Raw genomic sequence first — 15495 nt, forward strand, 5'->3', positions numbered from 1 at the left:
AGATGTGCCCACCTGAGAGCCGGGCGGCTGGTGGAAGGCCTCTGGGGCGGGGCCTACCTGACGTCACAGGGCCGGTGTAACTGCCCGAGTTGTCCTGGCAACAGTCATTACAACAATGAGCCACCAACGCTGCGGGCAGCCTGCCTCTCAAGCACAGCACACCGACAGGTAAAACTGATACCATTTGGACATGCAGAGACAATTTGGAATAGATTTACGCCCTAGCTAGCTGTCAGGACCGGAAAAAAGATTTTTCTTCACCTGTTAAGACAGGTTTAAAAGTTCCTGATACAACCATGCTTCTAAACGTGAACTAGCGCTTGGGCTCAACCTTTTCCAATGTTTTTATAGTTCTGGAGCCTCTCAACTCAGTTGCCTGGGACTTATACAGAATAAAATTACAGTACGTGCCACAAGTGATTCCTATCTGACGACCAAAGCGTGCATGACCCAGCCAGAAGAGGAGCTGCGCAATGGAAGTGCAAAGGTTATTAAACCTGATGGGCCATTTTTAGGTATGGCGGTGTTTCATTTTTTACTAGATGCCTGTATGTTTTTAAACTCAGTAATTCATTTTTTCAGGATTCTTGGGAAAGTCGGTGTGTTCAGAGATCTCTGATGTAGGTAGCTTGCTCTCATGTTACAGTCTGCTCGTGCTGCATTCAGACATTAGCCCTTTTTCCCCCCGAGAAAGCCTGCCAGTCGTTCCTCGTTCCCATATCGCTTGACTGGTTGAAATTTTGACCACTGAGGTGAGGGATTTTACCAGCCCATGCCCTGAAATTCTCTGGTTCAGTACGTAACGTTTTGTTTTTGTGACAGCACTTTTGAGGACCTAAATACTGTGCTAGGTCATTAGCCTGAATTTGTAATCTAAAAAAATTCACATTGAGGAAGTCTCATATACAAGTTCATAGGCTTTATAGGAAAAACTTTGCTTTCCACACTTGCTAATGCTGATTAAATTTTATTTATGTCTTGGCCATCAGTAAGCAACTGCTACCACAAGACCATGGTTGGTTTTCAAAAAAAAAAAAAAAGTTAAAGTAAGGCAGTGCTGGCATGGGAACATGGATTTCATCATTTTCCACAAAACAGAAAGCATTTAGGTGGTATTGTTTGTTATTAAACTGCTCTGAGTACCGTTTTCCTGAGGAGCCTGGAGCTGGCTGCAGAGAGGTGCAAGGTGAGCATCCCCTTTCTAGGCACTCAGTGGTACGGGCAGCGGCGGTCCTGCCCGCAGCAGCGAGCTGAACCAGGTACATCCATCTTCATTACGTAAAACAGGCTCTCACTTGGCTGCGGCCGCAGTCGTCCGCCAGCACGGACATCCCTGGCAGCGATGGTACAACGCTTGCTCTGCCTCAGCAGGGCATTTGAAGCCAGCTTTGTCACAGCTTTTTGGAGATACAACACTAAGTGTGTGTGGTCTTGACACTAAGGCAGCTCAGCACGGGTTGATACAGGGACATGGAGTGGGGACTGCTTCCCCTGTATTGTCTAAACTGCTCTTTAACCCAAGCGTGAGAGGAGCCACTTTCATGTATTTCAAAACTTCTCCTTGGGGAAGTTCTATTTTACATGTGAATGATCTGCATGATTCCTGTTGGTGGTTTAAATAGATCTTAAGCGAATATTTAACATTAAATAAATGGGGTCTGAAGATTGACAGTAGGACAGTTAGGATATTTGGGGGCACTTTTGTTTCAGACTGGCGTTGAGGAGGCTCAGGTAGGACAGGTCTTGTTGCTGGTAGGTCACGGGGGTGACTCTGCAGCGTGCTTCGTGCAGTACAAATCAGGAACTGCGGTTGTTAATCATGTTAATGCTTGGTTATGTTCTCCATTATTCTTTTTAAGGGATTCAGAGACATGACTTTAGGGGGTGTTTTGTTTGAATGCTGGTTACACCATCAGCTGTGCCGGGGGGGGCGGGGTGTGTATCTACACAGAAATTAACGTGTCCCGATGTTTGTAATGCATTCAATTTAAAACTGCTAAGTTCACACTGTTCAAAAAATGGAACTGTGTGCATTTGCATGATTAGGTTTCTTCTTGAAAACCAGAAGGGCAAAGTCCAGGGAACATGCAGGGTGCCAAGGTTATAAAGGTTTGGCCTCCACTGCAAAACCGAAACAAATTCCTGCTACTCCTGAGGACAAGCAGTACCTAAGCACAGCTCAGTCTCTGTGTGTCTGATGGAGAGAGCAAGCTCCAGATTTTCTCACCAATACTCATTAAGTGTCCCTCATGTACCAAACGTGAGCTGTTGGTTTCAAAAAAATAGCTGCTTTGTGTCACATCCTCTGTTGGATTGCAAACAGGTTTTACTACAATGATTTTCTATAACATTCTGATAATTTTTTTTTTTTTTTTTTTTTTTTTTCCTGCCTGATAGCAGAGCAAGGAGCTCAGGTCTTTTTCTGGAAAGCTGAGATTCAGCTCGGGTAGTGTTGTTTTTAAATTCTGGATGCGTTGCTTGCGCACACTTGCATTGTTCCTCCAGTTGAGAAACACATCTTTTTGTAGAGTTTGATCCAAAATGCTGTGCAGGCCATGTTTTAAAACTTCTCCGGCCTTGATCCCAAGAACTGTTAAATTTTGGGTGTACTGTTGCTGACAAACCTGGGGTTATTTAACAAGAGGGGAACATTTCAGCTTAAAATGTGGTGTAAGTTATGGTAGCTCAAAAGTGATCAACACCAAGTGTTGGTAGTTTCTTTAAGCAGTGATGTGATTAATTGTATAGACTTGTTCTCCCTAGGCATTAACGGGGGATCCTTTAGTTATATGGAAGACCTTTGCATCACACTTGGGAGTACTCTCCTGAAAAAAATGCCCGATTTTGAGTATTCAGTGCTTGAGCTTATAAACTGGAAAAATAATAAAAGCACCATGTATATAAATAATCAGTAAAGCCCTCCTACCGGTATCACTCCCCAGTTGTTTTAATACTGAATATTTCTTTGTTAATGCCCAGCTCGATGCAGCTTTGCTACCTGTATTCTTATAGATCTTGAAATGCTAACTTAAGTCATTTTTAGAGTTTATCTGGCTTGGTAAAGTCTTTAAAACAACTTTCTTGTCTTCTGCCAATCTCCCACATCATTCTCTTTTTTTTTCTTTTTACCCTTATTTCAGGAAGAAAAGCACAGGTCAGAAAAGCGCCACAAAAAATTCCAGATCCTGTGCCTGTGAGGAAGAGATCAACGCCCATGAACCCTGCAAACATAATAGGGAGGACTTGCACACAGAATGTGGTTTGTCGGCGGCCGTACAGGGATAGGGTGATTCATTTGTTGGCACTGAAGAATTACAAGAAACCAGAGTTACTCACTCGCTTGCGGAAAGATGGTGTCTACCAAAAGGACAAGAATTGCCTTGGAATGATCCTTCATCAGGTGAGATCATAGAGTTTGTGCCAGAAATTTTTCCTTCCTGCTATTCTTTTCAAAATAATTTTGAGCTGTGTCACTTCAGTGTTTAAATCAGAAAATAGTAAACAACTTAATGCTTCTTGTTGAAGTTTTTCGATAAACTTCATGCAGATGCCCCAAACTGCAAGTCAGTGTGAGGAAAGGAAAGACAGATGAAAAAATTCTTGGCGAGTGGTTTTGTTTTGCTAGAATGCCAGGCAATATTAACTATTTCTAGCTTTGTTTCTCCTAATGTCTTATTTTTTCCCTCTCTCTTTTACTTGGACTGCTTAGTTGAGAGAAGTTGACTGTGCGTTCTCTCAATTGTGTGAAATAGTTTGTCATAGTACTTCATGGTTTTTGTGACGAGTTTATGTGAAGAGAAATTTGGTAACTGCAATCGCATAGGTTAGTACTTCATTTGAACGTGGCTGGTGGCCTGTAAGTGGTACTCGACTTCCCTTGGGATCTGTCGGAGTTGCAACCAAGGGAAGGGTGTTCCAGCGAAATCGTAAATGCTAAAGGTGGTGGTCCGATTTTGAGCGTATTATTTCTTTGCTATCATGTGGACTGTGTCTTTACCTTCCTTGAAACTTTTTTTTATTCAGTAGCTTTTCCAGTGCTCCTTTAAGTTCCACCTGTATTTCTTTATCGCATCCCTCAAAATTATTGGTAAGTCTATAACGTTGTGTAGGTGAAACTTTTAAGCTGCGTGTTCAAGAGCGTCACTTATTAATTTGCTACAAAAACAGTTCAGAAAAGGCTTCTTAAAGTACCGTAAGATGCAGTGGCTCCTCCCTTACTTTTCAAACACTCCCTGTACCCACCGACTGTGGCTGAATTAGGCACGTATTAATGTGTGAAGTAGGAATATTTCCTACTTGTCTAGGAAAAAAGTGTTTGGGAACCTCTTAAAGTGAGCAAAATTCAACATTTATACAGCTTTGGTTGATCCTACACTGAATTCTAAAACCTCATTCCTTGAATATGTTAAGTGTTATTGTTTTGTTTCCCCAGTGCGATGGTAGTTGTTTTTTTTCCACCCCGAAGACAGACACAATTTAATGACAGCCATGTTCTTACATACAAATTGAAGTAGTCAATCTATATTTTAAGTTGGTTATAAAATTCTAAAAGCTCAGCTCCCTAGAGCGTGAAAGGTGCAAAAACTTCCTCTTGTCCCATTATGCTTGGCAATGTTTAAGGAGACTTTCCTGGAGTCTGTTTCCTGTATGTGGTGTGAACCTCAAGGAACCAGTACCTCAAGGTACTGGTTTGCATCAGAAATGGTCGTGTTAGCAACGCTACACCCTGAGAAGCCTTGCTCATGTTTTTCTTAGCTCTGTAATGAGGGTTTTTTTTGTACAAATCTAAAATCAGCAGCCTGAACTTGCTAAGATCTGATATGCACAGATTTGCTTCTCTTAGAATACAGCTTTAGTTGTTTTTAACAAGCGAATTACTGTTTAAGGGTATCTTTGTTACTTCTAATTGTTTTTTTAGATGGGGACAGACAGACGTGGACACAGGCATGAATTTGCAGTATTTACCATGTTTTAGAGGAAAAAAAAATAGGCTGAGCTGAAAAGTGGTGGTGGTGTGTTGATGAGTAGTTATTCCACATTTTGTGTCAGGCAAAGAGAGATAGTTTTGGGGGTTTTCCCTGAAACTCTGAACAGGTGTCAGGTGATGAAGTCTAAACCAGCACTTTAGGTGTCAATGATCTCAAGGGCTTTTTAGCTCATTTTAACCTTTTGAGTATACTTTGCATTTTTCTTAAGGAAGCTATAAGCCCATTTTATTTTCAAAGGTATAGAGCGAGGCGTGCACACAAGCCTCTCGTGACAATACTGAACCCTGCGTCTGCAGAAGGCAGAGCACATCTGGCCTGCACACCTCCCCTTAAACATTTCAGCACTAAAATATCGTTAGACATGAGTACAGTTACTTTTTTCCCAGTTGGTAAAACTTTGATATGGCTTAAAACTAATGGGATAGATGAAGAATTCATCTTTGTACCAGAAGTACTTGTCTAGCGCTAGTTAGGTTATCAGGTACAACTGTTCAGTAGACAGATACAGTTTCTTGTGGCTCAGGCACTTGAGAAAGAAAAGCAGTTCTGTTTCTCAAGACAAATGACGACACAGCGCGTTCATTAATGTGATGATGGAAAACAGGCGTTGTTCCAAGCACAGTCTGTGCTCTGCCATTGCCGTATAGCTGTGTACAACCAAAGAACAGCAGGTGTCCTCCTGAAGTTGAACAAATCTGAATTTGTATGTGGAGATAGTGTTCTTCAGTTCTTAAAACAAAACAAAACAAAACAACAAAAAGCCCCAAACAAAAAAAGGCAAACAAAAACCCCCACAAAACAGGCCTCTCAGCATATTTCATGCAGTGAATATTTAAAGTTTTGGCATAGTTTGCCTTGATTCCCAGTGCTGTATTACAGACCCCTGGTGCAGAGAGAGGTTTGCAGCAGTTTGGGATTTTCTTACCTTCAAATTTCTACATCCCAAGTTGACCACATTTTTAAAAATTGGTGCTCGTTACATGAGAGCTACTTGGATCTTCACATCTAAAAAACCTGGAAAACTGGTGTGTGATTCTGTTTTCAACTTTTATTTTACTTTGCAGTACCAATCTTATTTCTGCAGTGTGCATTTAGGTATCACGAACATTTATTTTCTTAAATGTCTGCCTATAGGTAGCCAGCCTGAATACAAAGGATAATTCTTACAGTCTGAAGGATCATCTGTTTAAAGACATTCAAAAAGATTGGCCTGGATACAATGAAATCGATAAACAGTCATTGGAGTTAATACTTTCTAGGTAAGTTCAGTCTCTAGGGGAAGGAAAATTGCCATTTAAAAAACTTGTTCTGGGAAATGAATGTCTGTCTTCCCTATAATGAAAGAGCTATGACATAGACATTTTTTGCCTTGTAACCTGAAATGTTGGGTCATGCTTACAGAAAATTAAATTCATCTGAGGATGCCCCCAGCACCAGTCATTCGGGATCTCCTGTAACTCCCAGTAAAGATGGCCCATCAAATGCTCAGGTATTTTGTACTTTTTTTATCATTATTTACAGTGTATTAAGATTTATCACACTTTACACTGATGTAAAAGTTGTGATGTGAAGCACTAATATTGTCTTAAACACATGAAAAACTGAAGCATTTCTCTTTGATTGGACGTTTCTTCCTTTTAAAGGCGGTTGCACTGTCAAGGACTGCAAAAAAACTTAGTCACGTAGCTTTAAGGGCTGCTACATTTAGTGTTCTGTATTTCAGAATGTTTATTAAAATACTTAAGATAAGATGGGAAGCACAGAAAGCCTTTCACCACTGAGCTATTTACATTTACACAGAGGAGGGAGGGCACACCTCTGTGTTTCCCTAACTTTCTTTCAGAGCATGAAATGGTGCAGGTCCCAGGGACCTCTTCCCACCTGCCTCCCTACCCACAGAACCCAGATTTATTCCAACAGGGTGGCACAGAGCCGTGCCTGGGGCTCCCGGCCCAAGCTGCCGCTTGTACATCGACGTGAGCAGCGTGCGCTTGCTAGAGGAGAGGATGTGAACCAGCTGGAGAGCAGCTGGGACAACAACTGCAGCAAAACTGGGGGGTTTACCCGTTCTTATCGGCTTTGCACATCACACGCTCTGAGAAGCATGCCGCTGCGTGCTTCTCGGGGCCGCTTTAGGACATCGCGTGGCTGTGTGCCAGCAAAAGCTGACTCTTCACCTGGTGTGTCCGAACGGAAATCGGTGCCTAAACGGTACCAACCTGACCTCCTCGTTTTGGTGAAGCCTTTGCTAGAGCTGCTGAAGAGAGTGTCTTTCTCCCAAAGCCTTTTAGCTGTAGGTTTGAAGAACGACTTGTTAATCATAAAATTAGAAACCAAGGATGAAAGAAACCATGTATGTAGCTGCAGTACTTCCTCGCTTGACAGCTAGTTTTGGAGAAGAAAGATGTGTTTTCAACAATTGCCAGTTCAGAACTGTTCCTTTTCCAGAACGGGAGCAAAACTTAGTTCTGCTGGTTTTTACGGGTTTTTTTCTTTATTATCACAGAAAAGGGTCTTGGATTCCTCTTTCATCGGTCCTCTGAACAAAAAGAAGAGGATCTCTCGCCTGGGCAGTGGAATCCCGTCCCCGCTCAGAGAGCGCTTGTCTGCCTTCAGGGAGAAAGCCGCTGCCGCCCCTCCGCCGTCTCCCCGCCCCACGACCACCTCCATTCCCGCTCCTCACCCGCTGCCTGGGGCGCGCCTTCACGCTTCCAACCTGCCAAAACCTGCCAGCTCCACCTCCCCCAGCACCCCTGAGGGGCAGGGGACACAAAACCTGCCCATGGACAGCTTCAGTCCTAATAGCACTAAGGCCTGTGAGGACCAGCAACAAAAATACACCTCTTGGAGTTCTTTGGGGATCCCAGAGCCTGCCGGGGTGCAGGTGAAGCCTCCTAAGTCCACAGGCAAGAAGCTTCACCAACTGCCCGAGAAGGTAAAAGAGCGTAAGGAGAAGCATGAAGGCAAGATGCAGCACACTGTGAGTGTGAGCATGGAGGAGAAAAACCTCAGAAAAGAAGAAACTGCCGAGCTGAGTACATCCTCCTGTTTGGATTCGGGTGAAGGTATTAATACGCTGCTTTTCCTAACTCCTGTATGGGTAACCGTGGTGCAAAGAGACCTGTAAAACGAGGGACTGGAAACACAAATGGTCTATTTTTTCACTTGGCTTTGCCATTATCCCTACTCTATGGTCATGAAGAATCCATATTGGTTTTCCGCTGTTGTATTACCTTGTAAATGTTAGTTCAAACAGAACAACATCAAAAAGCAGAAGCTGTTCTGCTGGAAGCTTATCTAGAATTTGGTTCATTTTTAAGAGTTCTCCCTCTGTAGTACAAAAATCGTTAGAAAGAAATCTGAAATGGATTGCTGTAGGGCAGAAACTGGTTAAAAGGAAGAGCTAGGAACTAGAAAAACACAAGGAATGGAGTTTCGTTTTTCCTTAATTTCCAGTAAACTGACAGTTCACTGAACTTACTCTGCTTCTTCCATGAGCCAGTTTTAAGGTCTGCGAGCTGCAGATAAAACCTGTCACTGGTTTATGGCATGCTGGCTTACTGAAACACATAGATCAGACTTAAATGTATTTCATCGCGTATCACAATGCAAGGTTCATCAGCCTCTGCCTTTTCATGGAGAGCCTAAAAGCTGCATAAACTGGCATGAGGTTTGCTGGAGTTTTGGTCTGAACTGTGCTGTGAGCTCCTCTCTATCTGCAGAATTTATTACTTCCAAAGATGTACAAACGGTGTGCACTGAAAATGGTATTGAAAAGATAAACAGCAGCCCTCGGAGAATACTTGATTTCTTGACACACACACACAGAGAGTAGGGCAGAGTTCAGTTCCTTTGTTAAGTCTGTGTGTTGTCCAATTTCAGAGGTTTGACGTGCAAATGAGAAGTCAGGTTTAGCCCTTTCCTATCACAGCCCAGAGGCGTGTTTGGACTAGGCAGGGTGCCTCTCTGAAGTGCTGTTGTGCTTGTAGACAAGGGTGCTTTGAGATGCTCTTCTCACTTTTACCCTGGACATACTACACAGTGCCCACGTGGCTTGGGATTTCTTTGCAAATATTTGTGCTTTGAGATATTTATGAATTTATATACAGGTGAGGGTCTTTCTGCAGATGCCAGTAACGAAATTCTGAACAGCTAGGGAAGGAAAAATCTGCACTGCATTTCAAGTTGGTGCTTACACTGAGCCATGTCAACAAACACACCTGAATTTTTGGAAATGAAGCGCTCGCAGTGAAACTGTTCACCTAAGTTGTATTGTACATACCGCGACCGTTAATATTGCTGTTTGCATTTCTCTCAAATGTTGTTCCCATTTTTACACCACTTTTTCTACTCCTGCTGTACTGCGTAATAATTTTAATACTAAAAGTAAAAGAATAGAGTAGAACATCACATGATAGTTCTTTTTTCCCCATGACCTAAAGCTCGGAGAGCTTAGAGATTGCAAGAACAGTTGAGCTTTAGCAGAAATACTGTGTTTAAGCAGTGGCAGTGGAAGCAAACAAAGAATATATAGGACTGTGTGTTTTTTAACTGCAAGACCCCCGATGAAAAGCAGAGAGAGATTACCAAGATCTTGAGTGTTCCTCCGTGTTCCAGCTAACTTTTCCTTATGGCCGCTATTTTTCTTATTTATCAAAAAGTCAGGAGGCTCCTGAAATATTCCTTTAAAAAGAGGGACTAGAGATTAAGTGTACCGTGCTCTCATAATGCCGTTTAAAAGAGCAAAAGAGCAATTTACAAGTGCAAATAACTTTCAAAGCCAGTTTTGCCACGTTATTGAGGAGCAAGTCTTTGTTGCAGGTCATTGAAGCCTGAATGCCGGGAACCTATATACAATGCTCCTGACTTTCCTGCTTAGAGTGCTGAAATTAAATCTGACCTTGGATATCTGTAATTGGCAGGGAAGGAGGGATAAAAACATGGCATGAAAAGAACTTCAGCTTTCTGCTCTATTTCTTGCTGGAACCTGGACGTTGAGATACAGCTATATCTACATAGATACAGATACATCTCAAGCTGTTGTCTTTTGTGCAGCCACATCTGTTGCTGCATAATTTGAACGGCTGTGCAGACGCCACATCGTGTCTTCAAATAAGAAAAGCTGACCTTGGGTTAATACTGCGGTAGCGCAGAACCTGTAGAATAAAGTAGCCGTGCCCTCTTTCTAAAGCCCGGTACTGCCTACTATGGAGAAGGTCATGTGAGCCCTATTATTAACTTACAGAGCTTATTCCAAGTAATTTACTGTGAGAATAAAACTCTAAAGGACTTTTTCAAGCCCATTAAGCTGGTATTGTTTGGCTATATTAAAAATCTGCTTACCGCAAGTGTCAAAATTCTGCTTTTCTGTAGGAGTTGAAGAAACTTGCACTGCCTCCACAGGTTCTCCTTCAGCAAGCCAACCACCAGACTACTTCACGTGAGTAAAATAACAATTAGCTTTCTTGCCACTCATTGAAGCAGATGAAAAATCACCTATAAAAACTCTCGTTTAGCTACAAAATTGAGAATTGACCAAAATGTAGTTTTAGAATAATGACAAGTTCCTTCAAGTTACCCAGCTGCCTCATTCAACTACCTGCAAGTTTTACAGTCTGAGGGTGTCCCTTAATTATTGCGGTGCGAAAAGAAGCCATAAAAAGTATTTTTAATACCCTTTAGAAGAAGACGTAAAACATTTAATTTCATTCTTCTTCAAGAACACCATGAGAAAGGAACATGAACCTGCGCTGTTTTCTTTTTAGAGGCAAGGCAAACCAGGAGGAAAGCTGAATGCTAGAATCCATAAATTTGAACACCTGTCCTGCACTTTCACTGCTTAGTGCATTCTAAGGTGGAAAGTGGGGAGGGAAGGTAGCAGACTTTAAAGTCCAGAGTTACAAAGCCTATATGTGAGCTAACGGGAGTTAACCGTCAAAGTTATTTCTAAAGCTTTGATGTAAAATGGTCACTGGCTAACTTGAAGCTGCAGCAAAATATCCAGTTTCACCGCAGAAATGCAGACCAAGGAGCTAGAGAAAACAGGAGAACCTCAGTTCAGATTTTAACTTTTACCTGCTTAATTTTGACTACAAAGCAAGATAAAAATACATTAAACTTGCATGTGAAAGGTAACATACCTACAGTGACTGCCATGTTGCAGTCTGTAAAACTACAGAAGGGCTTCCTGGTGAGTTTACTTTTGGCTCCTGAACAAGTTGTCAAACATCAGATTGACATTTCCAAAAAGCTGAAATTTACCTCCTCTATAAAAAAGCTTTTCATCCGTGACAAGTGTTAAAGAACTTGCTTTAAAATGAAATACCTCTAATACCAGAATCATTTGGTTGCCTAAATAGTTTTTGACAGTATCAAAACTTTCCTAGGAGGAGGATTTGTCTTTACCGTTGCAAAACAGGGAAATAGCTTCTGCAAATGCCCAGTGTCTGGGCTTTTCCCCCACTGTTTTACTGGTGGCCTTTTTTTAAAAATGCGAAAGTTGAAGGAGGCCGCAGCGGAATAATTGTGGAATAACGTGGTCAGCGCCACCTGAATTTCTAATAAAATGCGCTTTTTTGGGGGAGGATGGGCACAGTGGGGAGCAGTCTAAAGCTCTTTCCTCGGTTGGAAGGATGAGTTTGAGAAGGTTTTGAGGGGCCTTCGGTGCTCAGAGTTGGAACGAGCACCCCGACAGGTAAAGCCAGGACGAGCCCGACACTTCCTAGCAGCGCAATTGCCCAGCCGCAGCAGCGGCGCTGAGCCCATGGTCGTGTCTGCGGTGCAGGAGAGAGGGAGAAGTGTGTTAAAACGCTGCGAATTGCCAAGTTCAGCAGCTTCTGTCAGAGGAGTAACATCAGCAAGGGAGGTCAGGCCTCCGCCTAGCGCTTGAACTTCGGAGCATCTTCTGCCTGTGCTGAAGCAGACGGCATGGCAGCGCTGTGCGTCTCACTTACTCTGTTAAGTGATGCTCCACGGAAAGACTGAAATAAGTCTGGCCCTGCAGGGAAGCAGTTTAGTGCTTCACGTGTTAGGCTGAGAACTCAAACCGATGTTTAATTCTCGGCCTCTGCTGGGTGCCAATGAAGCGATCCAGCTCCCCGCTGTCTGCTTCCCATTCAGCTGAGGGCAGGGATACTGAGGAGAAAGGTTATTTGATGTAATCTAGTATTAAAGTCAGATGCCAATAGCCACTGTTAAAAGTTTAAAAAAAAAACCAACACAAAACCACCACCACCAAAAGACCAACCAACCAACCAACCAAAACCCAAAAACCCCAAAGAAACCTTCATGCAAGGTTTCATGAAGTTGGTTTAGTTCTGACTGGGATTAAAAACCTTAACAAAGACTTCCCTGTGAAAGGAGCAACATCTGGAGCAATCTCACAGATAATCTACTGGCCACAGTGTCCTGGAAAAAAATTAGGGTGTGCTGTTTCAGACTGATCACTACAGAAAGATTGAAACCTGAGAGCACCTACAATTTGATCCAGTTTAAAGGACTTTGGTAGTTTATTTCAATTTCTCTTCCTGTCTAAGTGCTCTATAATTCATGAGTATAATCACAGCTTTAGCATAAAGATACTTTCCATCTTAGTCTAAAGAAAGATGCTGAGAGTAAAGGAACTCAAGCTTTTTAGGCAAAGCTTAAGGAAGAGCTAGACAAACCAAACAGATTCACCTTTCTCCCCACTTCTATCCCCATTTCTTGCCTCTGCGCACGCCTACATTGCGAGTGCTCTGCTGGGCTCTACTCCTGTGCTCAACTCCTGCTGTGGGATGTAACTGTGCACAAGCTTCACAGGTCCTTCCCAAAATGCTGGGGGGCACCTGTAGTTTTCTTTTAAAAACCATCCAGCACTCTAACCAGGTGCCTCTGGCCTGGGATACATCACTGAGCAAAGTTGTCATCTGCATTGGTGCAGACTTTCAAGTTGTTAAAGTTTTACTGCTCATTAAAATTAATCTAAAGGTGGTTTGAAGGATTTGTCCCCGTGTGGAGGTGCCTGCGTCACCCAAAGAGAACAGGGTCTTTAGGCTAGGAGGACCAGAAGCACTGGTGTGACAGCGGTGGGAAGTCCTATCTATTACTCGCATTCCCGCTTCATCTTGGATTTGCATAATGACCTTGTTAAATCTGCTCCTGGTGATTTGAGGGAGAGGGGAATGAAGAAACTTTCAACCGCTTCAGTGGCTTTAAGCATTTAAGGGTTTTTCCCTCCTTAGGAGGTGATGTGATGGGTTTTCTTTTTGTTTCAGACCTCTCTGCAGTTTGTTTGTGTTGCTGTATTGCAAGTGCCTTAGTTGAATGGACAGCAATGGAACTGGTGTTCCCTAAAATAATAAAATGTTATCATTAACTATGCTTGGCTGTTAGGTTTTTGGCTACATTGGTGCCTATCTGACTGCATCCAACACTGTAAATGTAGTCCCTTCCAAAAATGTAATGGAAATGAATTTTCAAAAGTAAATATAATCTAATTAACTTCTCCCTTCATAGAAAGAGATTATAATCTAGCAGTTTCTCTTCTCTCTCTGAAGCTGATGCATTTATTGATCCTTCTATATGTGAATGATTGCTTATGTTTTCTAAGTATGCTACGCCTTCCTTGTGCACCTTGTGAATGACACTCTAAGAAGTAAAATATTAGCAAACAGCTCTCACAGAAATATGGTAGATTTCTGTCATTACCTAAACGCTTTCCCTTGGAGCACGTGTGCTTACTTGTAGAAGCAGTCAGTCACGTAGTTAACTGACTTAAAGCTTGGGTGTCTGTGCTTGATATTCATTATGTCCTTGGTGTGAAATTGCATGTGTGCTTATTTTTGCGCCAGAAAATACACAGCCATAGTCTCATACGAGCAACGCCAGCGTTACAAGAATGACTTCTGTGCAGAGTATGATGAATACAGGAACTTGTATGCTCAGATGGAGAGTATCAGCCAGAAATTCAGGAGTCTTGATGCACAACGGCACATGCTTTCTCCAGGTTCCAAAGAATATAAGGTAAAGAAGGATAAAACTGTGAGGATTGTGTTTCATCTCCCTCTTATCCCTTCCAAAAGCCCACATTTTCAGCACAGGCAGACCTTTCAGTATATATATCTGTTAAATTATATGGACGTGGTTTTAAAACGAACATCTGAGACTGAGTAACCGGTCGCAGGGCTGGAATTGCCAGACTGGCTCATGCCTCGCTGTCGAGGCGTGGGGGTGCTGCGGTGCTGTTACACAGACCGGGGAGAAGATTGGTAGCGCGTGGAAACCAGCAGCTGTAATGCCAAAGCTTTCCCGACCCTCTGTTTCCCATGGTTTTATACACTTAACTAAACCTGCAGCCACAGGTTACCCATCTTCCTGATGCTAGCTATGATTCTAGCAGAGAAGGGTGTTAAAAAACTGATACTCTGGCCTTCCATGCAGACTTCTCTGATTTGGACATACAAATTCCTCATGTTCAGTACCAGAATTCTTTAATTCTGTGTGCACGCTGAGGAGTCTTGGCTGGCGTTTTTTTAGTTTTTGGTCAGATTGCAAGTGTATTTGTGAGCAGAAGGAGTATTTTATTATGGTACTGCTCAACTAGACAAAGGGAAACCTTTTAGAATGGGCATACATCCTCAGACCCTGTGTGGGCTAGCCCGGATTTTTGAAGCTTGAAAAAACCCTGCAAAAAGTTGTTCAGCCCTCAAACTCCACCTGTCTGAGCTGTCTGCGAACAGACAGCAGCGTGAGCGACTTGTCAAAGGGAATCGTCAAACACATGCCCCTTTTGTTGCCTATTTACACGTTTAATTGCAGATTTGGGGTGATGTGGGGGGATGGGAGGTTATTTTTGCATTTTCTGGTAGTAGTGAAATGTTCTTCATGTTGTCTTCATGTTTGTTTGTTTGTTTGTTTGTTTTTTCCTTGAAGATGCTTTGTGAGGAAGTCTTCGAAGAGTACCGAAAGTTAAAAGAGGTATGTGTAACACCAGATTTGTGGGAGGTAGTAATCACTGAGCCTGGCTCAAGGGTATTTTTAAGCAAAGGACATGAAATATTCAACTCTGCAGAAACGTTTTCATGCCATGATTTTCTTTTTATCTTATCTTTACAGTCTAGCCCCAGCTACTTTGAAAAGAAGTGTAGATGCCAGTATCTCCACAGCAAGCTGTCTCACATTAAGAAACTAGTAGGGGAATTTGACAAACAGCAACAAGAGTTATAGCACTAGTCTCCTGCCTCGACCAGGACACGTGAATGGACAGAAGCTTATTTATTTAAAACTTAAGATTAGTTTCTCTAAGATTCTAAAAGGTAGCATTGAACTTTTTTGTTACAGAAGTTTCCGTATTAGCAGAATTAACTACTTTTATTGTTGTTGATGTTGCTTACATGTGTATTTAAAGCTGCTTTTTCTGGTCCCTTCTTTTCTTCAAGATTTTTGTTTGTCCATTGAATTAGTTTTAGCAGTAGATAACTGGGGAGCCAGTACCTTTACTATGACGTTGTGCGCATATTAAGAAAAA

The 15495-nt window shown here is 42.4% G+C and overlaps 1 protein-coding gene across 1 annotated transcript; it reads left to right on the plus strand.

Annotated features, from left to right (window-relative positions):
• The first annotated feature begins 115 nt into the window (after positions 1-115).
• LOC141938207 (RNA polymerase II elongation factor ELL2-like) lies at positions 116-15194 on the plus strand. The gene is made up of 10 exons (XM_074856876.1): positions 116-168; positions 352-515; positions 3141-3400; positions 6123-6247; positions 6390-6477; positions 7495-8053; positions 10362-10428; positions 13820-13991; positions 14901-14945; positions 15084-15194. Exons 1-10 carry the CDS (start codon positions 116-118, stop codon positions 15192-15194), a joined length of 1644 nt encoding a protein of 547 aa, XP_074712977.1.
• Positions 15195-15495: the final 301 nt, after the last annotated feature.

Source organism: Strix uralensis, chromosome Z (assembly GCF_047716275.1).
Source record: "Strix uralensis isolate ZFMK-TIS-50842 chromosome Z, bStrUra1, whole genome shotgun sequence".
NCBI lineage: Eukaryota > Metazoa > Chordata > Aves > Strigiformes > Strigidae > Strix > Strix uralensis.